Source organism: Dermacentor andersoni, chromosome 4 (genome assembly GCF_023375885.2).
Source record: "Dermacentor andersoni chromosome 4, qqDerAnde1_hic_scaffold, whole genome shotgun sequence".
In the NCBI taxonomy this organism is placed as follows: Eukaryota; Metazoa; Arthropoda; class Arachnida; order Ixodida; family Ixodidae; genus Dermacentor; species Dermacentor andersoni.
This window is the reverse complement of record NC_092817.1, coordinates 58,854,150-58,881,800: the sequence shown is the minus strand read 5'-3', so window position 1 is coordinate 58,881,800 and position 27,651 is coordinate 58,854,150. Positions and strand designations below refer to the sequence as shown.

The 27,651-nt window shown below is 42.3% G+C and overlaps 2 protein-coding genes across 8 annotated transcripts in view; both read right to left on the bottom strand.

Annotated features, from left to right (window-relative positions):
- Positions 1-21,660, bottom strand: part of LOC126536142 (uncharacterized) — a 44,164-nt gene extending 22,504 nt beyond the window's left edge. For both annotated transcript variants that reach the window (XM_050183009.3, XM_050183012.2), the window contains exons 1-11: positions 21,421-21,660; positions 20,584-20,648; positions 20,425-20,475; positions 18,249-18,293; positions 18,102-18,161; positions 14,492-14,548; positions 13,990-14,040; positions 9,456-10,349; positions 3,482-3,952; positions 1,881-1,988; positions 338-359 (exon numbers count right to left, since the gene is read on the bottom strand). In XM_050183009.3, the coding sequence (XP_050038966.1) occupies positions 338-359; positions 1,881-1,988; positions 3,482-3,952; positions 9,456-10,349; positions 13,990-14,040; positions 14,492-14,548; positions 18,102-18,161; positions 18,249-18,293; positions 20,425-20,475; positions 20,584-20,648; positions 21,421-21,500 (1,904 nt within the window). In that variant the 5' untranslated portion in view covers positions 21,501-21,660. The remainder of the gene's footprint in view (positions 1-337; positions 360-1,880; positions 1,989-3,481; positions 3,953-9,455; positions 10,350-13,989; positions 14,041-14,491; positions 14,549-18,101; positions 18,162-18,248; positions 18,294-20,424; positions 20,476-20,583; positions 20,649-21,420) is intronic.
- Positions 21,661-22,340: 680 nt separating this feature from the next.
- LOC126536155 (palmitoyltransferase ZDHHC15B-like) overlaps positions 22,341-27,651 on the bottom strand; it is a 30,703-nt gene continuing 25,392 nt past the window's right edge. For all 6 annotated transcript variants that reach the window (XR_007600612.3, XM_050183026.3, XM_050183025.3 and 3 more), the window contains one exon: positions 22,341-25,927. Coding sequence is in view for 5 of the 6 variants with exons in the window: in XM_050183025.3 (XP_050038982.1) it covers positions 25,860-25,927 (68 nt within the window). In the remaining variant the exon portion in view is untranslated. The remainder of the gene's footprint in view (positions 25,928-27,651) is intronic.

Here is a 27,651-nt window from a genome sequence, read left to right as displayed (position 1 = left end):
CCTCTAAATAACAGAAAATACACACATATCACTGGCATTCTTCAATATCAGAGCAACCTACCATGTTTCTTTTTTCTTTTTCATGCGCTGGAAATCAATATTTTTTTTAAAGTTCAACTCTGCACATAGATTGCTTACAATGGCAGGTGAGAAGTGCACCTGTCACTAAATCGGTGAGCTGCCTAGGCCTCTGGATAAGCAGTCAGTAGTCAGCAGGTTGTCACCTATCACCTGCATCTATGCATCTTTCACATATTAAGTTGTACGCACTACCAACTGAGTGCCCCAGGTTGCTACAGACATTACAAGGATTGTGCATAGAAATCAAGCAACCCACCTTCTGCCTGCTGCCACAGAACCTGTAAAATGGCAAAAATTCTGACAATAAAGAAGAGATAACTGTAAAACAATGACTATGTAAATAGACGCAGTCTGTGAATAAGCAATAAGATAACCTCATGTTCACAAATCCAATTCATTAAAACATAACATACTTTCCGGTAATATAGTTCCTGTAGGAATCAAAGTACTTTACAAGGAATATCTGACACAGAAACTAAGCCATAACCATGACTAACATGAGAAATGACAGTTCCAGCAACTCTAACTGTATAACTTATGTAAACCTGGTTCCATATAGCACTAGTTCTGTTCCAAATATTTAGCTAACATCCACATATCTACATAGTGCAGCATGTGGATGTCAGATAGACCTTTGAGCAGCAACTTCAGAGCCTGCCCCCTAAGGCATGTTAAATGCCTTTGGTCCTACAACCTACAGAACTTGTGACGTAATCCTTATTTGTCTTTTTCTTGTTGATATGCACAAAATATAAACTTTTTGCTTCAATAACAGAATTTGGACAGAAAGGGGGAATGCACAAAACACAAGTTTGTCTACTTCAAACACAAAATTTGGACCAAAAAGGGTTAATGGTTTCTGAGCAGTTGAAACAGACCATTGTGTATGTAGTCACACACTAGTGTAGCAAAAAACACAACCAAGCCCAGTTCAGCCAAATTCCCTACCTGAATACTTCTGATTACCCAAAAACTGTAGATTTTCCCACTTTTTGATGAGGCCAAGAAGCCTCTGGCTCAGGCTCAATGACAAGATCTTGTGTTTCCTTGCACATAACCCCAGCACCACTGCAATAATAGCACAGTGGTTGCATATTTGGCATAACGCTACCAGAGACAAAAAACCCCCTAGATTTTCTCAAGCTGCCACTACATAAATGCCACAGTACCTGCTGCAATCTTGCTGCAAAAAAAAAAAAAAAAAAAAAAAAAAACACTGTGCTTGTGTAGGCCAGCTATAGCCAGTCAATGATGTGCTATTGTGGCAGCATAAAAATGGATGGTTCCACTTACATCAACAAAGAGCCACATGCACTGCACAGCATTCAAAACGAGCTTGCACGCAGCTTAAGCTCAATCTCATAAAAAATGTTAAACATCACTTGAATGAGCAGAACCTTTAACATCCTCACAGTTCCACTTGACAGCAAGGCTAAGACAACACAAACTTGAACTGATAACTAAATTTGAGAAAGTCACATATCTCATTTTCAAGAGCTCACCACAGCCTCTGTCAACAAAAAGAAACTAGCTGTTGCAAGCAAGCTTTTAAACTGTTTTACTACACTGTACAATGTGGAAAAATAACAACTCTATAGTACTTAAAAGAATGAATAACGACAGAAAGCCTTCACATCTAACAGACTTCAGATCATCATAACTGCAGCTCATAACGTTTAACATGCCCGAGATACAGAGTATTATGACAGACCTTTACGAAATACACTAAGTTGTTCATTGCACATTCGGCGTACCTACCAAGCTATGTGCTAAACCATGCATAAGGCCAGAGACTGTACCTGGCACACTTGAACTTGGGTGATCCACACCACCAAGACCAACAGCAGCCGTTGTCTTTGTAGGAGCAGTTGTGGCTTGGCTAAAGCCTGAAGTGGAGCTCAATCCTCCTATCATGAAACCAGAATATCATCCATAAATTTGTGTTCACTTATCACTTCTCCGCTTGCAAACTTTACCTAATACAGGGTGTTTCAGTGAGGACTGAGTAGTGCTTAACAATAGCACAGCCAAGACAGAGGTTACTTCCTTGGTAATTCATTATTCACAATTGTGGATATCTGAAATTGTGCTATATAACCACTGATTAACAATTTAATTATTAAAGCTTCAATGAGTGTTTTTATACTGAATTAGTTCCAGCTACATGTTGCAACTGCAGAATTTAAGCAAGTCAATCATCAAGGCATATCCACTTAGCAGGAGTTACGAGGCTGCTAGTTTTGCTATATTGTCACGGTATGATTTCTCTAGAGGAGCGTCGATGAAGAAGACACCTTTGATGTGGCGTGCGCTCTCAACCAAATGGTTGAGCGCTTGATCATCTTGTAAATATATTGTAAATACGTTTTCCTTTTGTGTATGCCTCCACATAACAATATCAAACCCTGAAATCTGCACCCCACAAACATAGTTAATGAAGACAATTGAGCCAGTTGTTGCATTTTCAACGGCCGAGACAAAATTAAATGCAATAATAAACAACAGACAAGAATAAACTGACAGGACAGAATGCAAACTTTTACTGAAGCTGTTCATTTCTGTATCTTCTCATTTGTCATCCTTTATTGTGCTTAATTTTGTCTCAGCCACAAAAAAGTTTTGGGTTACAAATGGCTTAGTCCAGCAGCACACATGAAAGTTTCTCTTGGAAAATAATAATTAGAGCTTCAATACATTTTGCAACAAGTTAATGAGAGATAAGATCATAACTAGATCCACTGTCCTAGCCCAGAGGAGTTGAACTGGAGTGTCTCTTACACAAGCAGCATCTCTCGGCTCAATCTACCAGATATAGTGGATTGGGTTGCTGAAGTAAAGGCAGCAATGACAAGCCATTCAATACTTCTTTCTCAATCTATTTGCAACTTCACATGAAGTGCTACAGGTCTATTCTTGCTAGTTTACAAGAGAGACATTGCTCCATAGCCTCTGCAGTATTGTGAAAGTAAGGAATATCAGCGTAGCAGAGCTAAATTACACTCGCTGTCACTGTCCCAGCTGTTTGCCAGCTTTGTGTGTGTGAATTAATCTGCCCTGCACATGCACCTGGTATAGGTCACACATACTAAGTAGCGTGCACACCACTGGCAGGTGGCCAGTACCAATAGTAACAGTGAATGGTAACGCTGCACCAACACAGTTTGATTTCAGAGCCCAGCCTCTACAAGTCTGACATGTGCCAGAATCTTAGCTTCAAGATCACCTTCACATTTAAGCTTGGCTTTCGATAACTGATAACCGAGCGATGCAATGGTGGAAGTCCATGCTGTGCAGTAGTCATAACTGAGGCGCACATACCATGAGAAATTATAGTTTAAAACCAGTGATTAATCTCTATGTAAAATAATCCTGCGCAGTGAAGAACAGGCAAACCACAAACCTAATGACAGCCCAGTAGATGTGGTGCTTGTCTGGCCAAAAGGTGCCATCCCTGGTGTTCCTGCAGCAAAAGCTGCTCCAAATGGTGTCGCTGTAGTAGCTGCTGGAGCAGCTGTACTGGCCGTGGCAGGTGTGACTGTAGGGGCAGAAGATGCCGCTGTTGTTGCACCAAATCCGGCAGGAGTGGGCAGTGTAGGAGCAGCTGTGGATGTTGCCTGCATGGTAGCTGGAGTGCCAGTGCCAAACACTGACGCCACTGACGAAGGCGCAGAGGTTGCAGCTGGCGCTGCTGCCGTGCCCCCACCAAACACTGAAGCCAGTGATGGTGTGGAGGTGGTGGCAGGCGTGGTGGTTGTGCCACTGCCACCAAATGCTGACGCCACTGAAGGCATGGGGGCTGCAGGGGATGCTGCTGCTGTGCTTGCAGTAGCCATGAAAGGTGAAACAAGTGGTGGGGCTGCGGCAGAAGATGCTGTAAACGGGGAGAGAAAAGTAGTTGGCCCTCAAAACAAAGCCTAAGAGGTGTGGCTACACAATAGTGTTCAAGCACTTATGACAAATGAATAAGGTTCTTTTTGGCCTGCCCTGGATGTAAGGCTGCCCACAAAAGCTTTTGTAACACCAAAACTATAGAAAAAAAAGGAAAAAGAAAAGAAAGAAGAATGCCCTCACAGTCTAGGCTAAGAAGCAGGGATTGACTAGAGCATACTTGGCTCCTAAATGCCAGGCAAAACAAAGCCATCTCTACATTATATATATCGAACTGTGTGATATAGGAAATGAAAAAATTATGTTTTTCATAGCTTTTGTGTTCACAGAAATGGTTGTGTGCAAACCAAGAACTTTGCAATTATGCTCTTCATGTGATAAAATGGATCTTTAGGCTGACTTGCATAATGTTCACAAACCTTGGTTATTGACATCTGCTAATCACAAAATCAAAAGCATGCAGCGCAGCAGATGGCCAATGAGGGAATGCAGACACACCTTCCAGTGCCTTGTCCCTTTCATATTTATTACAGTATAATTCATTTATAACAATACCAACTGTAACCATATGTAAGAGATAAGAATGAGCAACCACAGCACTACCAATTCATGTATTCTGTAGAAAAATGGATATTGTAAATATGTACATGGCACATGCACTGGCACAAAGGCAACTCTGTGGCTAGCACACTACAGCAAAGGCAAAGGCAAAACCTTTAGCAAAGGCAAAACCTTGACAGAATTAATGGTGCTATACACACAAAACTAACTAACATTTTAAGTAAAAATGTCGCAGCTAGTTGTCATAAAAGTTTCATATAAAAGCAGTCTTCTCATTGTACTACAGTAAAACTGCGTTAAACCGTCCCCGCTTAAACAGTAATTTCATTTTAAAAGTAGTAAAGTCAAATCCCCAACTCAGCAGCCATTGAACCTAATGTGTTTTATATCCACATAAACCGTACCAGCTTATTGCATACGTATCGTTTAGCACATAAGTGTTTCCACTTTTCGTCGTGCAATCACGACGGTGTGTCGTCCCCATCGGGCGGCCCAGCAGAACAACAAGCCTCAGAGATCAGAACAACTGCCTCCAAGCGCCCTGTGTGTTTGCGCGTGAAGCCACATTGACATCATTTCGGCGCCGTGCCAGGGAGCATTGTGGTGTTGTGCAAGCAAGGACTCGCGCCATGCCGATGCTCGGATAAATAGGCGCTGGGTGCTCAGCATAGAAGAAAAATTAGACATCGTTCGTGCTATCGAACATGACACAAAGTCGGCACTGGCATGCGACAGGGAGCTACTGTTGATTACGGTGTGTGGCATTTGGAATGCAAAAAAGTTGCTCCGCAGTGCTGGTGCAAGCACGAAGAAATGTTGGCTACAAGGTTTGACTTTTCCCCCACCGTTGCCTCTGTTGTTGCCGAAGTGTTGCCTAACGACAGTGATGAGTACGACACGGAAAGCGCCAGCATGAGCAATTCAGGCCCAACAGTGGCAGAAGCTGCGTACTACGTCAGCCTCATGAATGCAATTGTCACGACGAGAATAGCAACCCACAATAAAAAAAGCACTCGTGACTTCTGCAGCGCTACCGCGCCCATGCCCGGAGAATATGCGATGCCAACGAGGAAGCTGCCATGTGAGAGGGGGCTGGCTGAAAAGCTGGCTCGCAGCTTCAGTAAGCTTGAGTCCACTGTTGTCGCTGCTAGGCCGCCACGGCATCAAACAAAATAACACTTTTGTTGCACGAAGCGAATAAATACTGCATGTCTTTTTCCCCTTTCATCACACTCTCTCCGAGTTCCGTTCTTGACATATAATTGGTCGATCTCATGCAATTTCGAATAAGCAGTACTACCGTTTAGTACATACTTTTTCCGAGCTCCCGCCAACTACTGTACTAAGCATTTTGCCAACCCTGCCTGAACATGGCATGGCTGACATGGATTCCATTTTATTTGCCTGCAGTAGTTCAAGTGGTGCTGCCCCATATTGACTCATTTCACACAGTGCAGCTCCTGAGCTTTGGAGAATGAGTTCAAAGCCTTCTCTAAGTTTGTGGCAGAGACAGTGCAACATTACTGCTACACAGATCTTGGTGGAAACTAATGAACAGGCTGGAGGGCATGCACACTCTCAGGATGTTGACTACCAGTGAGCTGACACTGAAGGGAGGCTACAGTGTATTTTTACCTTAAACCTAAATGCAGATCTGAAAATGTATCGTCTTATGAGAGGACTCTGCTGTAACACTGCCGTCCCACAGTCGTATACAGGGTGTTTCTACAAAGACTATAGGTAATAGCTAAATATAGACATTCTGAAATAAAAAGATTGTTCCTTTGGAGACATGCCATCAGCAGTGGTGACCATGGGGTGACACAGGTGATACAAGGTAATCAGTCACCAATTAATAAAAATGCAATAGTTAACATTTATACTATGGGATGACACGGGCGACACAAGATAATCAGTCACCAATTAACAAAAATGCAATAGCTAACTTTTATACCTTTAATTTAAGCAGGCTGATTGTAATGGTGAAATTGAAGCAAGCTCTCTATACAATTTATATGAACTTCTGGATCTGGAAAAATTTGGAACTAGAGTACAGCAAATTTCGGCTATCGGAGCATGCGAAACTTGAACTTGGAGGCTGCAGTGTACACACAGCTGCACATCTCGAGGCAACGCTCTGCTTACATCATCCAGCGGCGGGCAGTCAGCGCGTTGCTACTCTGTGCATGTTGCCTCAAGGGGCAGCCTCCCAGTTTCAGTTTCACATGCTCTGATAGCTGAAACTTGTCGTGCCATAGTTCCACAGGTAATTGGATTTTTCCACAACTAACAGTCTGTATGGATTGTACGGAGAGCTCACTTCAATTTCCCGATTACGATGAGCACACTGAAATTAAAAAAATAAAAGTTAATTATTGGAGTTTTATTAATTAGTGACTGATTACCTTGTATCACCCCTCAGCCATGGTCGCCACGCTGGTGGCAGATCTCTGAAGGAACCGCCCTTTTATTACAAAATGGCTACCTTTAAATGTTACTTACCATATTCATAGAAACATCCAGTATAAATAAGCACGCCATGTGTCTTTACCATTTGCGGACATGAGCATTTACGCACTTTGCAGTTGTTCCAGTAAGCAATTATTTCCCATGTTTTGGAAGTCGTGCTGAAAGAGCTCTGGTGTGAATAATCGCACAGTAAATAAGTTACTTCAGGAAATTTTCATCATTTCTGAGGCTTTTGTGCAGTGCATAGTCTCCAGCCAGCATTATGTAATATGTGATTGTGACAGGAAAAGTTTTGCCAGGGGTCCTCATCGTCGTTTTCTTCTTCAGTGCTTTCATTCAAGGACAATTCTTCGTGATCTGAAGGTAGAATATATTCTCTCAAGAACTAAAATCATCTTCAGATTCACTAAACTAAAGCGAGTTATTCCCGTAAAATGTACATAAAGAAAATGTAGCGACCCTCAGCATTCCACGCACGAAAAAGCACGTACGAATTCCTCCACGTCTTTCTCTAACAAATTGCTGCCTTCAGTGGAATTGTCAATGGTTGTAAAAGTTTCTGAATGGTGCAGCAAATGTGCGCGCATGCACGCGCAGACAGACACACACACACACACACACACACACACATATACTTTCTGACTTGACCAGAATCAATAATTTTGCATGTCGGGAGGGGCCCAAGACATGACTTGCAAAGGGTTAATTTACCAGGCTGACCTCAGACCCCCAATCACTAAAATGCTGATCATGGTAGTCAGGACCCACAAGATTCATCTTCTGTGAGCACAGGAGTGTTCCTGAACATATCCTCTAGCATGCAGTGGCAGAACACACCTTGCATCGAAGGCATTATCCTGAACTAGTAAATTCAGGGCAAAGCAGTTTGCTTGCTGTTTTAGTGGAAGCTCTTGCACAACTTGCCAGTATGCACCCATGATGTGCAAAAGCTTCACTGAACTTATGTAGTACTAATAAAGTGTTAACTTCATAATGCTCAGGTTCAGCTGTGTTCCGCTAAACAAAATGTGTAGCCACAAAGTGGAGAGAGCCAGTGGCCCCGTGACATTTGAGACAGTTATCCTGTTATCTATTTTTCTCACATCACAGTAACATCTCACTTCTTTGTCAACAAACACAGGTCAGTGAAATAACAAAATTTACTTGCAAGCTTAATTAAAGTAAATTTTGGTTGACAACTTGCATGCTGAAACATCTTACATGAGATGATTACCAAACATGGTTGAACTGCATTCCATTCATTCCATTAAGCATTAATTATCCCACTATAAATCTAATGCTGACTGTACTCTGCCAACTTAAGTAACCGATACAACATCCAAGTTTCCGAAGTTCTACACTCCTGGCTGGCATATAACCAATGAAAGCAAAAGCTAGGTTTCTTGGCATACTTTTGATACAAAGGCCAGGAAATGCATCTATCAAAGAACTGCACTGTATGCTCCTGCTTTAAAAAAGAAAGACCTTTCTCTACCACTGACGAATATGATCACTGAAATTTGTGCCAACATAGCCGATGACAAGTGTATTCATCACAAGGAAAAAATACTCAGTGTCAAATGATGATGAGTCTGTCCAGTAGCTTGCTTCTAGTTGCAGTTTTTTGCACTTGATGGCAGCATTTGTCAATTTTTGTTGAAGTTAATGTACATGGCTCCCTTTAGGGAGCTAGAGTTGCGCCAAGGCCCTTCATCTTGGACTCCAAAATTATGCGAGAAAGTCACTCCCTGTACGCGTCGCCCGTGTGGCACTGCCAGCAGCGCTTCTTTCTGTTTCTTTTTATTCTTTATTATGTTTGCAAGTACACATCGATCACTATCATTGTGATCACAAGCCTGGATTTTTACACTTGCGTGTCTTATCTAATGACTGCTGAAAATTCAGCATGTGAGAAACACATACACCGGCGCATGGTGACAACTGTGAGCCTTTCCAATTTCATTGCAGAACGCCAAATATAATGCTAAGCTTTCATAGATAAGCTATAATTCTTATTAGGCATGCATATGTGATCACAGCTCGTGACAGCTAAAAGACATGAATACACGTATTCAAGAATCAGTGCTGTCACATCCAACATTCCTTGTGTTCAAAGTATGAAAGGTGAAAATGATCCAGGTGAATGATGTGAGGAATTGCATGCACTCATACATTGTTTGTATGAGTGCGTGTGTGCATATATCGGTCCGCAGCTCTGGTTCCCTACAGGAAACCAATAATGTAACTCTAATGTTAGTGGCAATGTAGGTATGTAGTTTTCTCTTTACTATCGGTTTCTTGAACAATTACATTGCGCATCATACCTCTGCTTATTTTGGTACAATTTTCGTCATTTCCTGCAGTACGGGAAAGATTTAAGCCATGCTGCCACAAGAAAACACTACAGTGGTTGTGACTGATCCATTCCAAAAGCTTGTAGATAAAAGCACCCTTACCAGTGACTCCCATACCAGTCGCTGTTGTTGCAGGTTGGGCTGCAGCTACTCCAAAACCAGCAAAAGGCGTGGCAGTGGTGGTGGCCGATTGTGCCACGCCAAATCCAGGAGTGGCGGCAGACGATGCAGGCGTAGGTGCTCCGAAACTGAATGTCGGAGCAGCAGCACTTGCTGCAGGGGCTGCACTTGTCACAGATGGCACTGCTGCCATTTGAGTTTGTGCACCAAACGCACCAAACAACGAAGGGGTGGAAGCAGTAGTAGCAGCAGGTACAGCTGCTCCAGAAGCAGCACTTGTGGCAGGGGCCCCTCCAAAGCCAGGCAAAGATGCAGGAGCTGATGTCTGACTTGGCACGGTCCCAAAGCCACCAAGCATGCTTGCAGAGGTTGCTGTAGTAGTGGTCGCTCCAGTGCCAAAGCCACCAAAGGCGGGTGGGGCACCAGTGCCTGTTGAGGCTGGTGTGGAACCAAAGCCACCGAAGCTAGGTGTGGGTGCAGGAGCTGTGGTGGTAGACCCAAAAGCAGCACCGAACCCTGCTGGTGCCGCAGAATTTGCAGATGTAATTGTACCGGAGCCACCAAAACCAGCTGGAGCAGAGGCGGGTGTGGCTGTAGGTGTCCCAATGCTACCAAAAGCAGTTGACGCAGGAGCGGCCGTAGTCATTCCAAATGCAAAGCCTCCTGGTGTGGTGGAAGTTGCTGGTGATGGCATGGCAGTGGTTGTTGACCCAAAGCCTCCAAATGGAGTGGTTGCAGGACTCGTGGCCCCAAAACCACTACCAAAGGCTGGCGCAGCGGCTGCTGTTGCAGGGGTGGTTGTGAACCCAGCAAATCCCGTTGGAGCAGACGTGGTAGCAGGAGTGGTTGATTGTGCGGTGCCAAATGCCATGCTTCCTGCAGTACGGCATAGTGGAAATCAGCAATCAACTCTGTATATTTCCTTGTTGGCCAAAAGACACAGCATACTGAATTACGACCAAAGAAGTTGTGATGGCTGATAACTATGCCAAACACACTGTCTGCATTGTGTGTGTGTCCATATACAGTAGAAACTTGCGCATATGTTTTGTAAAAAAACACAAGAAAAACTTACCCGACCGGGAAAACACACAATTCGAAGTCCCTAAAAAATTCAGCAGACTGAGATGTAATAGACATCTACATAACCTGAAGCATGTGAATCACTGTAGCATGTAACACAGACGTGCACCAATCTGGTGGGGTCCCCCTGAGACTGGTGTTGTTGTTCGTGCAGCTTTGGCAAGCTTATGCTTGTACTCCTCAAATTTGACCTGGGTCAGCAGTTTCTTCAGGCAGAGCATTTTTGGCGGGAGTTTTCGACGTTCTCACTCCGCAAAAATTGTTGCGGCACGAGAAGCCAGCACGCATCGAGCACATTGTTGTTTTAAGACGGAGATGGGAAACCGAAACGAAATCAAACTGGTGGGCAACACTGGAATACAGTAAAACCTCATTAAACCATACCCGCTTAAACAGCAGTTTCGTTTTAAAGTAGTAAATACAAATCCCCAACTCAGCGGCCATTGAACATAATGTGTTTTGTAACCGTATAAATCGTACCAGCTTATTGTGTATGTATCGGTTAACACATAGCGTTTCCACTTTTCGTGGCGCAAACATGGCGGTGCGTCGTCTCCATCGGGTCACGCGGCAGAACAACAAGCCTCAGAGATCGAAACCATGTAAGAACAACGGCCTCCGAGTGCCCTGTGCACCCTGCGCCCTGTGCGTAGCAGGACGTCTGCTACGAGGTTCAACTTTTCGCCATCGTTGCCTCGGTTGCCGAAGTGTCGCGTAGCGACAGCACGGGCAATTGAGGCCCAACAGTGGCAGAAGCTGCGCGTTACGTCAGCCTCATGAATGCAATCGTTACGACGAGAACAGCACTCCGCAATGAAAAAGGTGCCCCATGACATCTGCAGCGCTACCGCACCCGTGCACGGAGAATATGCAACGCTATGAAGGTATCTCCCATGCGAGTGTTTGCCGAGAAGAGAGGGCTGGCTGAAAAGCTGGCTCGCAGCTTCAGTAACATTGAGGCCATTGTCGTCGCTGTTAGGCCGCCACGGCATCAAATGAAAATAACACTTTTGTCACGCGAAATGAATAAATACTGCATGTTTTTTTCCCTTTCATCGCACTCTCTCCGAGTTCCGTTTTTGACAGGTAAGTGGCCGATCTCATGCTATTTCGGTTAAGCAGTACTACCGTTTAGTACGTACTTTTTCCGAGCTCCAGCCAACTACGGTTTAACGAGGTTTCACTGTGCAATGCCACCAAAGCAAAAGATAATGCTCACTTCGTGCCGCCTGAAGCTGGGAATGGTGGAAAGTTCGGGTTACCGCCTATTAAAAGCATGCAGTATGCTTCCAATGGCACTGCGTCACATGCTCTTTGTAACAGATAGGTGAAGATGCATACTGCAATAGGTTGGCGGTGACTGCAATAGGTTGGCGGTGATAGCTGTGAATGGCAACGTGCGATGACCTGCGAAGAGATTGACTGGTACGAAAATAGGAAACTTTGACTGGTACGAAAATAGAAAACTGAGTGCATGGCAGCATTTTCACATTACACAAGCTGCCTTTGCAGGTACCTACTGCTCTCAATTGCACGTGCCTTGCTTTGTTTCTTGTTTACATGGGATTTAGCAGTCAGAAAACGTGTTGTACAATTACAGTTGGGTAGTATACTGAATGTTGGTTCCGAAAGATTGTATTTTGCAGAAATGTATTAACCGGTAAAGAAGGGTGTCATTTTTTTGCATTCTCGATCGCCAATATTGGAACCAGGAAATCATGTGAAACAGAATCATGTCAACAAGGTTCAAGAGAGTGTGTGTGCCCGTACATGCGTGCATATAAGTGTGAGTGAGTGAGTGAGTGAGTGAGTGAGTGAGTGAGTGAGTGAGTGAGTGAGTGAGTGAGTGAGTGAGGATGCCTGAGAGTGTGTGCGCGCTCGCGCCAGTGTGGAAAGTGTCAGGCAAACTTCACAGGAGTATTTTCTTGCATGAACTAGTGCTTCAGTCATTCACTACCCTTAAAGGGACCCTGAACCACTTTCTATCGAAGTCAAGAAATGCATTTGAAGTTAATTAGACTATTTCAGAAATACTTTGCCGCAAAAAGTTCTTCAATGCGTTCAGCAAAAGTGGAGTTATTGGCAATCAAACATACCATTCGTAGTGTTTTCGTTCCTTCTTTAATGATTTGCACTGCGAAGCCTACAGCGGAGCAGTGTATGACCACAACGCTCCGCCTACGGAACGTCACCATGGTGTACAGTTCAAATTTGGTTTTCGACGTTCATGTAGACACCACTATTTTTGATTTTGCCGCCTACGACATGCCGAACGCAGCTGTCCTCAGCGAGTCGCAGTGCGCTCAGCCAGAGGACTCATCGCAGCACCCCTCGGCAGCGACAGTATCTACGCTACGTAGCAGACCGCAGCTACATGCAAATGCAGCGTCAGCTTTGTGCACAACAGGGTTACAGTGCGCGCTCACACTCATATGCTCCTATATGGCTGTGCTAGGTGGTGTGGACCGGCTTTGTCCTGCACCAGCTTGATCGACAGATAGTAATCACATCCAACTTGCGCACTTTGAAGTGCTATAAATAGCTCATTACAAAGTGAAGTCTGCCAAGGCGTCTAACCAGGAGCGGCCAGGAGCAATCGTGCGTGTAGTCTGGCCTTAAGTTTCTCATGGTTCAAGGCTAGTTGAGTGTTCAAAACTAGTCAAAATTGGCGAGACCTGACAGCTATGACACCGATAAGACAGGTGGCCACAGTTTAATTCCTATGCGGGCAGCCGCAGCCAAGTGTGAGCAGGCAATAGTCGGCTTCTTCTGGAAGCATGTAATTACTACCGAAATTCAAAAGCAGGTTTTTGCTAACTTCAGCCTGTTTATTAAACTGCGTCAATAAATATACACAGCAACAGCATGGAAGAAGTGCACTGATCAAACACCCTTCTTGATTTATGTCAGCTATTGGCCAATAGCAGCCACGTATGGGAATCTGCTATATTACGAAACAAAGCATCCAGGAAAGAGTGAGGAGCAAGTTTCTGTTGAAAAGGGAGGGTTTGAGAGAAAGGTGACTTTGTGCTCCGCTTGCGAGCTCCACGCACCGCGCATGACTGCAAAATTTGAATGAGACGTTCCCAGCAGCGTGCACTATCCGTAGACTGTGTTTTTTCACCAAGCCTGCGGGTTGGTTCAGGGACCCTTTAAATCAGACACTATGCAAAAGCTAAAAGATTGGTATGTGCTTTGACATAAAATTCTCCCCTTTTTATCATTCTTCAAGATATCTCAGTACATGTCAAATGAAGTAAGTCAATGCAACAAGTAAGTGTTGTAAAAGATCACGTTTTTGCCTTGAGACTGACTTCATAGCTTTCTTTTTTTAGGTGCTGCTTCAAAGTCAAACAATACAATATATTCTAAAGGAAACAAGCGTAAGGAGAACTGCTACAAAGCTGATGTGCCTCATTAAGCAATCCTTTACCTGTCTGTGGCCTCACTGTAGCACTTGCCATGCTGAAAGGGTGGGCAACGCCTGTGAATAAAAGCAACAAATTGCATACTGTCAAAGAATCTGTTTCAAGCCTTTTGGCAAAGCCCACTTCAAACTGTGGAGGGTCACAGGACAGAAGCATATCTAATACAGCATGTATTACAAGGTGCCAAATAGGCAAAGTGTAACCTTCCAGCAGTACACACAGAAACAATCGTCTAATTGAAGTGATTTAATGTTGCTTAACAACACAAAGATAAAGAAATAGGCATACATACACACTCGGATAGACAAACGAGCACAGAAGGCAGAAAACAAGCATATAGCATAGCAGTTGTACTATCTTTCTTTCTTACATACATACATACACAAGAAAGAGAAGCAAAAAATGCTTTATGCACCTGACAAATGGTTTATGCAGCCAAAATTCATAAAAAAGCTATAAAGCACCCGCAGTTAACGAAAAATATACAATAGTATAAATGCAACCTACCCACTGGTGCCGTAGTAGTGGCTGATGGTGCTCCAAAAGAGAAGGGTTGGGAGGCAGCTTTTGGCAGAAAATAATTAAATACATCACGTTACAAAAATAGTGCAAACATGTGCACAATACAGCCTGTCAAATATGCCATTAATTCATTTTCATTTCCTTTTATTTTTTGTTCTTCCTTTTCTTTTTTCACAAAGTATATAACAGAGCAGTCAGTAGTGGGTTTTTATGATTGTGAGCAATGCAGCAATATACCATTTGAAGATATTGTTATGGTTATTTCACTATCGTAATGTTATGATGGTGTTACCAGAAGGCAGTGAATTGCAGTGAAAGCGCCTTACTGCTAAAATGGTAGTTGTGCACCTCGACTACAAAGGTATGTTGCCAAATAATTATATTGCGCCACAGATAGTCTAGAAAAAAACTAAGAAACTGTACAAATAAATAAGAACAAGGAACACCATATTGCCCTTTCAATCACTCTAACAAGATAACAGCAAGATGCAAGGAGACCTGCAAGGCTGCCAAATGGCCGCTTTAGTATTGGCACAAAAAATATGGTGCAGATAACTAAATTTTAAAAAATCACCCACAGTGTTTTCATCATGTTAAAATGGCTCAGTTCAAACAAAGCTTTCAGTAAACTTTCTGCATCATGGGAAAATTAGTGCCAATGTAATGTGGCTTCTTCGGCCAAAAACTGTTGAATAAGACATTCATGGAGAACAGGAAAATAATGATACAACTCACATAGAAAAACATCTCTGATGATGGTGATGGTATACTTGAATTAAACAAGGCAGTACAAAGTGCAACTATTTTAGAACACATGACGAGCGCTTAGTAACAAATCTTATTTTAGAATGCTTTCACCAGGTGTGAGAGAAATTAGTAGTCCCTAGAGAAGAAAGTGTAAATATGCGCTTACTCTCAGATAACTTTTCGTCTGCCTAAAGAATATACAGGGCGTTCCAGCTAAGTCAGGCCAAACTTTAAAAAGTTTGCATGTGAGTTACAAGAATGCAACCAACTTAGTATTGTTTGCTCTCCTCTTGATCAACTAAATGCACCTTTTACTATTAGCTCAAGTAATTAATTAACAATAATTAATAAGCCAACCTTCAAAGACTTGATTCATATGCAAAATCTTCAATGTAGAAGTTGTAGAATTTATTGAGAAATATCCAAATAATTTATTTCTGTGCTGATAGCAGCTGTGGTTTTAATTTTTCTGGGCTGCAAGGAAAGTGTGCAATATTTGAAAACATACCACTTGACTACATGCTTACACACAGCCACATTAGCGCTCTCAAACATTCTACCAATGAAGTATCGACACAGCATGTAGACGGAAGGCATGAATAGGCTGCAAGAAAAAAATGATAGGCAATGGCCACACCCATAATCTCCATCCGATATTTTCATCATCTGCCGCCAAAACCTCCTCGCTCTTTACGATGTCAACAGAAAAAACACTGGCAGAGCTCCAAGAATAACCATGCATTATTTACCGCATATCCCAGTGCTTCAACCAACAAAATATCTCGGCAACAGTGGAAGCCATGACTATTGTATTAGATACATCTCATTTGCTCAAAGCCTGTTTGTGCCATCGGTCTGCGTGCAGCATTGATCATTTCGTGGCATGTTTGAGGGCACTAATGTTGCTGCGCATAAGCACGTATTCACATGGTACATTTTCAAATCTTGTGCTCCTTTTTTACAGCCCAGAAAATATAAGACCACAGCAACTATTACAACAGAAAAAATTTATTTGAACATTTCTCAATAGGCTCTACAACTTCTACATTGAAAATTGCGTTTGGATTAATACTTAAAAAGTTGATTATTTATTAAAACTAATTAATTATCTAAGCTCATAGTAAAAAATATTTTAGTTGCTCAAGAGGGTAACTAACAATACTAAGTTGGTTGCGTTTTTGTAATTCACACATTCATTTGTTTATTAAAGTTCGGCCCGACTTAGTTAAGACACCCTGTGTGCACAAAGCACAATAATGTCCATTGTGTACAGGCAATGCCTGTGTATAAAATGAGAAACACACAGAGTTATTTTACCTGCATTGGCAGCAGAGAGAAGTATCCCTTTAATTTGGTCAAGTCATACTTTTTTGTGGACACATTTTATACCCCTGACACACGGGCAAAACTAAAGTCCTTTCCAGTAAACCCCTTTTGTTACTCTGAAGGACCCTTTGCAGGAAGGAGTTGCGCCGATGACACACGGTACCACACTGAACTTCTTCAGGTAGTTCCTCAGATGAACGCCGCAAGAAAAAGTGCTGGCTGTTAAAGCCACAAGAGAGAAAACATTCTTAAAAAGCTGCGTATTTAATTACACTTAGCTACTGTAGAACCTAAAAATATATTTTTTTCATTGTTGATGGCTAATAATGCTTATAGTCGTTTATTTTATTCGCATTTTTGCGTTGTTAGCGGCCATTTAACTTGGTCCAGCAACTATGTGCAGCCGGTGTTTTGCTGTGCGTGCTGTTTATTCTGGTGATGCCCACGTTTCTGTCGTCCTTTTTCACGTCTTTGTCGTCCCTTCCTTTGTGCGCGTAGGCGTAACGCGTTTTATTCAATATGTTATTCCAACAACTGTGGTTTCTTCTGGGTATTTCCTGCGGGCGCTGATTGTGCAGTCTCCATCTCGCGATGTGAACACACCACATCCGCGCAGCAAACGACGACGACACTGCCGGAATTCAACATGGTGGCACTAGCGACGTTATGCGAGCGTTTGAGAGTACAGCTAGAGGAAATCTTCACTATTCGACAAATTGTATTACCGCTAACAATTAAAACATTTTCGCAAGGTAAAAAAAAATACCTATGGGCACCGTAGTTGTGTGGCAGGTTTCCTTCTATTGACGAGTTGTGCACGCTGTATGCGAGAGTAACTCCTTTTCCGCTCGAAAAGTAGTTGCGCAATCTCCTTTCCCGAAAAGGAACTTTGCTGTAAAGGAGATACTCCTTTGTCGTGTGTCACCGCACTTGAACGCCTTTCCGGTAGATGTCCCCTTACCTAAAGGACTTTAGAGTGCCTGTGTGTCAGGGGTATTATTCAACTTTGGTTTACTGAAGTTGTGCAGAGAAACTTGAATCAACGAGTGAGCTGTATAGCACGCATGAACTGAAAGTCAAAACACCTGACCAGGCCTCATCTGAGAACTTGACATCAGCGCTTGCATTTTCCATGCCACGACCAGGCTTGCAGGACCCTAGTGTTTTTTTAAGTCCGTGACTCACACAACCTGAGCTTCACGTGTTATAACTCGGCAGACTGTCCTAACTCAGCAGATTATTGATGTCAATATTATTTGCCTGCGTTCTTAACTCAGCAGAATGTTTTACATATTGATATACATATTTTACTCACATGTTTGTACTTTTTCTAATATTTTATGCATTATTTGAGTTTTTGTAAAAAGTGGTACTTTTTGTTTATCTTAAATTTTTTTTTGGTGAATCAATACTAAGGCATCTGCACTGTTCATGGGCACTTAGAAATAAAAGAATGAATCAATAAATTCTGATAAGCAGAACAACAATTTTCATTACTCTCACTGAAACAAAACAGACTCACCAGTTGCTGCCGGAGTCTGAGCAGATCCTCCAAATGAAAATGGCTGTGGCTGTGTTGGAGCTGAGCAAGAGAAGTGGCGTCCACGTTAGAGAGACGTGACAATGTTAAGACAGGAGGAACCACAGGACAGGGTAATCACGTGCTCACCTGCCTGTGTCGTCGTGTTGCCAAAGGTGTAACTCTGGTTCATCCCTTCAATGAAAATAATGAAGAAAAAAAAATCACCTATCGCACCACGACACCATTGCATGCTTGGCAATATGACACAGCGAAAATATGTGCAAATTTATTACGTTAATGAAAATGCTCGCAATTAGCAGATGTACAGCTTCCTAGTGTAAAATCAACAAAAACACAAAATTCTGGTGATGATAAAGGTCTAATTCCCAGATAGGCTTCCAAAATTATGTAAAAGGCAACCCAAATATATTTGAGCTGAAACATATTCTTCTAACTGGCCGTCACAATTCTGAGACATACCAATAGCAAGACCTCAAAGCTGACCTGTACAACTAGCCGAGGGAAGGCTGGATGCCGACATCACGTGTTGTCTTAGAGCTACAACACATCCAGCACATCGTTGACTCCTGTTTGAAAAACGAAGCTCTAAGCAGGGAGCTTCTGATGAAGCTGAATGCTCCTAAGAAAACTGCACAGCTGTGTTCATCCTAGCACGCAAATTCTCAGGTTCACCTCTCCAATACAAACCGTTTTAGGAAGCTTCCATGAGATGTGATAGTCACAAATTTTGCAGAAGCAGCAAGTGGTATGAAAATGCTTACAGACGCTCCTGCTACACAAACAAGCATCTGTAAGCACAGCCCAACTTGTATTTCTTTGTGCAGACATATACTCATATTATGATCATAAGAGGTTAAATTTGTTGAAAACAAACTCAGAATAAATATCTACAGAACAATTCCCTCAAAGAGCAATACAAAAATTAGGTTTCATTTCACTGTTTAAAAGCAGCTATAGATCATAATATGATTTAAAACATGTGCAATTATTCATTTCCAGCTCACATCTAAGAATTCAATATTTTCAGCTGCTCACTTTCAGGAACATCGCTTTCGGTACGCATTCATTGGTTGGACCATGTTGTGTCAGATGTTAGGTACCAAAATGCAAAAGTATCTATGAAAGTAATTGCTCAACAATATGGCACTATATGCTATTCAACATATACTCTGCTTCATACACAGCAGGAAAGGCTATGAAAGCTAATAGGTCTCCCCTCACTGCTTGCACTTGCAAACAAAAAGATAATGCACCACAAATGGAAGAAATATATAGCCATGAGGTATACAACTTGACCTAACATTATGTCTCAGATTTCACGCCGCAAAAATATGATGTAATTATTGCACAGAAGGGGTCGCAGATCAGAACCTATTTACCATGAAACGAGTGGAGGGACATGTTTCTGCGACCAGCGACCACACTTCAGCACTTGCAATCAGGAGCAAAACATAGCATGATCATACTGTAACCGCAAAGGTCTACAAATAATATGCAAGTTGATCTTACCATACTTCCATAAGCTGTATTTATAATACTACTATACGAAGCACTTATTCTGTAGAAAGCACGGCAGACAAAAAAATACAACACAGCAGCGACCACACTGCGTATATGGCTTTTGAAGCGTTTACCACTAAGAATGAAACAGAGTATCATAACTCTAGTGCGATCTGAATTTCTGTGATGTTTTATTTTATTTATTCATTACTTAATTAGAATGTCATGGCATCTTTATCAGGAGACAACATCTAGCACCGACATACCCAAATCAATACTCCAACATGCAAGATATGCAACATGCTCAATGAGTGAGAAGTTGGCAGATAGACCGTAGAATGTTCAGCTATGCAAGGGGGCAGCATCCTGTCAGTTCTACAATGAGTTGACACACAATGGTTTATTTCAAGACTAGTGAACATAGTCTAATACGAGCGTCCACTTTAGATTGGGATCCAATTTCGCAGTCATGGCTAGGTCCCTTGTGCAAGCTGCAGGAGGAAGCTAACTATCAATAATTATGATCCAGATCAGGCTCAATCACAACTGAAAGTGGCCGTGTGACACCTGTACAAGGCACTAAGGACTTTAAGAAGGCAGGTTTGCATGCATACTGTTCTGATTGCAATATTCCTTTTCTCCAAACCTGAGCCTGAACTCTTAGTGACCACAAAGTTCACTCCGACAGAGGAAACAAAATAATTTATTCACTGTGGTCTTCATCTGGCTTTCATTACACACACATTGTGCATCAATGTGCTAAAACATGCAATATGTTTAATGTACACTATGTTGTTGTTACCTGTTGGGGCCACTGTAGCAGTTGGAGATCCAAATGGGAATTGCTGGGCACCTGAAAATGAAAGCAAATGAGATTATAAAAACAGCGAAATTGTTTTACTTGCAACATGCACTTTATGCAGCAAAGTAAACAGAAGTAAACACATGACAGATGAATTACCTGTACCAGATGGAGCAGTCGGGCTGCCAAAAGTTGGCTGAATTCCTCCAGCAGGTGACTGAGCACTGCACACGTGACAACAGACCACAACCATACTGTGGTTGAATCCTACTTGACATATAATAAAAGTCGCTATCACGTCATCAACTGCAGCACACTACTGTAACTCTGGAACCGATTATCTTCTCCAAATCTGCCTCATCAATCCACAATGAAATTAATGAGAAAATTAAATGACGCGTTTTTATTTCTCAGGGCCCTTAAAACATGTTGGATCCACGGTGTGCATGTGAACTCTTTTGAGCATCCTTCTGCAACGTATAAAACCATCCTTGTGTAATCGTAAAGCGAGTGTTGCCAATATGGCTCACTATCCAGTTCCACTCTTTCGTGGCATGATGCTTAAACGTTAACTTCCACCCCGCTACAGTAAGTTTCTTGCCTGCATTCCGTCCGTCAGCTTTGGTAGAGCCTATCACTATCACCTGCCATTTCTTATTCGTCCTCACACGCTTCCACCGCTTCAATACGTTTTCTTCTCTTTCGTGCCTCATCGTTTCTGTTTCTATTGGTCGCTCGCCTACAATGCGAGTCACTGACGTTCAAGGAGTCAATATGCGAGACAGAGAGAGAAAAACAAATAGAACAGTGTCGTGCCGAAACTAACGTTCGAGACTGCCCACATCAAGTTACCGTGAGGACGTCGTGTAGACAACACACATATTTTAAAAACGCAAGACAGCGTAAGCACTTAATAAAGTTGATTGCTTGCTAAGCAGCAGTGAATGCGCGCAAACGCGACTTATACTTCGCTCGTGAGCAAACGTGAGAACTCGCCTCTGTCCAAACGTGAAAGGAGACGCCTGTGTGGTCTGCTGCGAGCCGAAAGGAAAACCTCCAGCTCCAGATGGATTCATGTTCTGGCCTTAATGTGACGCAATGCGCCGATACTAGCGACTTTCTCACGTTTGATGCTTATACGGCGCTAATTTTGTTACACTTATTTTACGCTACCTGCGCCACACATCTAAACACAGCCGCCATTTCTCACACGTCGACCTTAACGACCTGCTGCGGAGAGAACTCTAACCAACGCTTTATTTCAGTCAAATGATCCAGTAAATGTTTATTCCCAGCTGATTAATCTCATCTACTATATCTATAATTATAGTGCATTCTGATTTCTGCCCAACGTTCTTCAATCACATTGCATGCTCATGATTGAAAGAGACACCACATTCAAGCAGGCCCATAGAATAGCCGACAGCATAAGTTGTATCGTCATCGCAATTACAAACATTCAAAAATAACTGCTGTCTATGCTGTTGTCCAACGTTGGCGTGTTCTGGCGTTTTGTCGCGCGGGTTTCGCGCGAGCTTTCGAAATGTCTTCAACCCAACACGTCCTTGAAAAACTGCAGCGTGTATTTTCTGTCAAAGAAGCGGAAATAGACAGCATCATCGCCAGGTCTGAGCAGCACTTCAAGTACACCGAGGACTCCAGCTGCCTTCTCGGCGACTTCGTTGCCAACCTTCTCGGAATTGACATGTCGGTGCTGAACGAGCAAGCCACGGCAGTGGAAAGCGAGCATTCGCAAGCCAGTGGACGTGCAAAGGAAATGACCCAGAGGCTTACCTGCGTAATGAAGGACGTCAAGTGCAGGTGTGAAGACATCTGAATCTTCGATCGTGTGATTTCGGCTCGATGCCGTTTTGTACGCTGCGTTTTGGGCCTTCACTAAACACCACACATCGACAGATAGTCCAAATTACGGTTTATTTCCGTTTTGAGGAGCCCTAGGGTACTTTGTTCATACAGCTTCTGTACAGGTACGCCGATTACTTTGTAACATTCAAAACGTCAACTGCGCGGTAACAGCACACAGTATTCGGTTTGTCAATTGAATACGGGACGGGAGAAATGCCGTCTACTCGTTCAGATCATTGGTTTCTGACACCAAGGGAAGTGATGTTCCCAAGGGCATAGTGACCATTGATTGCCATTTGACCTGTTTGCACTGTCAGTTAAGCGACTGTTCACAACTATATTTAAGAGTGAATGCTGTTTTGCTGTTCCTACGGTTGTACCGGTATTGCTCTTAACAGAAAAGTGCACAAAAACGCAGCCCTTCATTTTTATACAAAATAAAAAGTGCTTACATCTCAAGCTCTCATTCACATAAAATATCCTTCACAGAGGGTATGTGCCAGTGCAATTTTCAAATTTTAGAAGTGCCAAGATTTTCTATAACTTACACTAGAGTCCTCCGATAACTTTATTTTTTTTTTTCTTTCCTGGTCACAAAACTTCTATTGGATAGCTTGCTACGCTACCCAAAGTGGCCTTGACAGGGTGCAATGTTGTATAGAGGGCACTTAGCTGTCGGATGGGGTAAGCCCCTCTGGACCGGGGAGGCCAACTTGAACGCTTATGCAAACAAGCTTTGTAACCTTTCCTACTGCGGCGTTGCACAAGACAGCATAAGAAGTGGTGCATTCGAGTGAATACCTCTAAGCACATAATTGTTTAAATCAAGAACTGCTAGAAGCACACTAAATGCACATTTTATTAATTTAGTTACTATTGTACTGGTGGTGTTAGGAAATCTTTTGCTGTCAGAAAGCAAGCCATGGCATGCATATATTTCGTCACTGTTTATAGTAATTGTACTGGAATTTGCACTTAAATTGCTTCTAGCAGTTCTTGGTTTAAAGAATTGTGCACTCAGTGGTATTCACTTGACTGCACCACTTCTTGCGCTGTCTTCTGTAACACTGCAGTAGGAAAGGTTACACGGCTTGATAGAACATGCATTCAAGTTACTTGCCTCCCTTGATCAATGCCAAAGTGCCTTCTAACAACAACACGCCTTGTTGCGGCTATTTTGAGCAGGATGGCAAGCTTTCCTATAGAAGATTTGTGACCAGAAGAAAAAAAAATGAAAAATTACTGGTTAAACCTACGGGTACACACAATACCAAATGAAGCCATAATCATTCCTTAATGATGTGAAAACATAAACCAATACACCTAACATAATATTGCGGTACATTCAGAGTATTGCAGACTGGACAAACATGAACAATGCACCGCATACCATACCAGGTCAAACCCAATGCAGGCAGATCAAAGAAATGTATATGAGAGCACAATATAAGCAACCCTGAATTTTATGTAACTTCAAACAACTACAGTGTAACAACTCCTTGCATAACAAGTGCATATTTCACTTCTTGAAAGGTGCAACTGTACCATATTTACAACTTTCTGCATACATGCATCAAGGTTGTGCCCATAGCCGCAACAGTTTGAGGAAAGTTGTTGTCCTTAAAGAGCACCCTTCGAGACATGTGCTGCTTCTACTTATTTACATTTACAAGTCAGAAATTAAGTACATTCGCTTTAAAGAATGATCACTAGACCAAATCGCAAATGTATTTGTGTTTGCAGGATGGGCACCCACATATTTATGCCAACCAGCAATATTGCAGTGTGAGAAGGCAGAATACCTTTGTTGGGAATGTGAACTCTTCAGTTGGAAGTTAAAAAAAGATCACGAATACATTACAAGAATCTAGCTCACTTCACATGGTGGGACATGGCTTCTTGTTGCATTTAGAAGATACCCATTTGGTAGACTAAAATATTGTTACGTATACCTAACCTTATTCATGAAAAATAAAAATAGTGAAAAAAAACTGGAACTGGTTTTGTAAAGTAACCAAATGTGAGCATAAACTTCACAGCACATGAATACTATAAAATCTCAAACACAACAGAACTCGCACTTTTTACGCCACAGGCAACATTGCACATGAACTAAATTTCAAGCAAATCATGTTATACAGCTTTTCAAGGTAAGGAAAAATATTGGTGCCAGTCTTCCATACTTAATGCATATCTTTATATACTAGTTGTACATGTACCAACTCTGCAAACACTCTGCAAAGTGACTTTAAAAGCATTAGTTCAAGCTAAACTGATAGTTTGCTCCAATACGTCCAATTCATCACTTGTATAATGAACAGTGCTTTTGCAAGCAAGACAACAAACATGTGACGAGGCTGACACCACCACTAAAACAACCAACCAGCTCCTTCAATAATTGGCCAACAGCCAACCACTGAGGGCAGGTAACTTTCCTGCAGTTGAGTTCCCTGAAACTACCGCATCACAACACTCCACTATGCTACTTGTGAGAGGGTGGAGCCCTCTCTGTGTTGCCCTCTGACTGAGAAGGGGGTAACAAAGCTCCACAAGAGTTGGCAAACAAGAGCACAATCCCGATCTCTTATCAGAATTCCTCATCTTGGGCAATGTGCCGTCTTCAATTGAGATTTACTCTGCGATAAACGCAAAAAAAAAAAAAAAAGATAAGCAGGACCACAATCAATCACTATAGCTTGGAATTTATGCTTGCCTTTCGTGGCTTCAGAGCTTTAAGTGCATATAAGATTACAGTGAATAACATGACCAACCATATGACCTGTGCATTGCCGCAACAAAAAGCTGTTCATGCTCCTGACATCACCAAACAAATGTTTTTTCAGAATAGCTACTCTCCCATTAAGAGTGCTACTGAAAGCCCATGCATATAATTGGCCTGCATACAAGACCTATGACGACCTTTTATTTACTTCAGCAGTTGAAGTGACCTACAAAAAAGTGGCATTCTTTAAATGTAGAAAGTGCATGCTAAAATATAAAGTGATGCAACCAAAGGTTTTTCATCACTATTTCAGTGAAGCAAATCAGGTCTAAATTTTATTTCTTATAAGGCAATAAATAAAAAAAAAATCACAATGACATGTCAAAGGCTGTACAAGCACACAGTGCAAGAGTGTGGCCTCCATCACCTTTGCTGCGATAGCATTACAGGCCTGCAACAATACGATTCAATACACAACGCACATATTAACACTATGCATTTTAAAATGAAGCATGCCGGGTTCAACTGCTGACCTCTCAACAAAGTGAGACTAGCAGTCACTGTTATTCGCGAAGGATGCCATGTTTTTATTGGATGGGAATAATTAAAGAGCGTCCCAGCTCTCCAATTGCAGCCAAAGTGTGCGACCTCCGTTCCCCTGGACAGGGTTGGCATGCAATGACGCCATTAATGGTGGCAGTGAGCCTCTTTGATGCTACAATGTGAATCTACAGAGGCAGGAACGCAAGGGGTCAGGAGGCAGCAATGGAATTAGTCTTGCATTGTTCCTGCAGCAAGGTTGAGTTGTGCGCCACTCAGGGCCGTTGCTTTGGAAATGCCAGGTTGCTTAGACCGGATGATCACCATCTGCAATGTGCATCTTTTCAGCTCTGGACACTGGTGCTGGCATTCCCTCTGAAAGCGAATTGACCTGAGGATTAATTGAACCGTGCAGTAGTAACATGGTGGTGTGCATGATCATGGAGGAATAGAGGCCATCCTTTCAGATGATCATCCTTTGTAACCATCACTTTCACATATGTTTTAATAGATTGTCACAACTGAATATCACAACTGATACACATATGCACTGATTTAGCTATTGGTTCACACTGAACAAGTGCACTTATAGCCAAATCAGTTGAACCGTATAGGACAAAAAAATCTTAAAAGCTGCTCGGTAGATCAATAGCATTCTCGGGATAGGCAGTAGTATCAACTGAATGTCAAAGGATGCCTGTCATAGCTGTGAGGCACTGCGATGAATGTTGCACTAAGTAAATGAGTATTGTTAAAACTGGTTGCTCAAAAACACGTCCAGAGTTCACTGCAATCTGGCAACAGTGTGTTGAGTGCACTCTTTCTTTCAGTGCACTTAAGACTCCTCAAAGTACAGCTGCCAGGGAATGTGAGAATGCCAAGGCTTTATTCTATATAAAGGCCATTTTTGCATATATGCAAAAAAATAAGTAAAAATAGAAGAGAGAGCTCTATTTCTCATTAAACTAAGCATTACTCATACAGTTCAACTGAAGTGTTCCAACTACATCAACAAAGCATGCAATTTTGTGTGGTGCCGCACAATTGAAACCTTCAGTTTAGAACAGTCAGCAGCTGAGCATAACTTTGTCTCTACTAATTTAAATATCATGCAGCCGTGACACAAAACAATAGACATCAGGTTACCTCAAAGACAGCCTCAATATAGAAGTCATAATTTCAAGCAAAAGCTCATGCTACAACTGTGCATACTGATTATGTTCACTACAAGAGCCCAAATGTAGGGCATCATGCTGGTGGAGTTGGCAACTTTATAGGAACACTAAAGAGAAATTTTTCCAACAGGATTAGTAAACTGTCCTACTGCAACATATAAAAGAGCCATTTTAACTGTGAGCACAGACTTGGTAAGCCAGAAAAGGGGCATAAAAGAAAGGCAGATGGCGGCAGCACCTTGTAGTTTCTGCACCAGCCAGTCGTGATGTTATGGATTTTGATGGCGACACCTCGGGCACAGTTTAATAATTGGACTACAGCATGGACTATATCGTGTTCTAAAGGAGCGGAAGACTGAACCTGGCAAGTTTCAAGAACTTTCGCTGCACCAAAATGGCCCAAATATGAAAATATGCTTTGAAATCGAGGGCATTACTAAGTTAGCAGCGCGGGTTTTAGTGCAAAATTTAGAAAATGGAACTTTGGCTTTCATTTTCTCCTTTAGTAACTAAACAACATGTTCGTGTAAAATTAATAAAAAAAAGTTTTTAATTAATGCTTCATCAGTCTAAACTGACAGAGTTTCTCTCTAGTGTCCCTTTAAGAGAGCGTTCTGGGAAGGCTTAGGCACAAGCAGATGAAGCAAACAGGACAAGCACTGAATTTTCAAATGGCAATTGCTACTGCATCATAAGGAGAGCCACAGCAGCTCATTGCTAGTTTCCAAGGCAAGGTCACAACAAACCTTTCTCCACTTTGTGATGCATACTCCCCCCCCCCCCCCCCCAAAAAAAAAGAAAGAAAAAAATGTCTTATTCATTCCTCCAAAGCTGGCAAAGCAAGCAAGATGCCTGCATGTGCCTAAATGATACAGTACACTGGACAGCATATTAGGCATGCAAAAGCACCTGTTTCCCTAACAT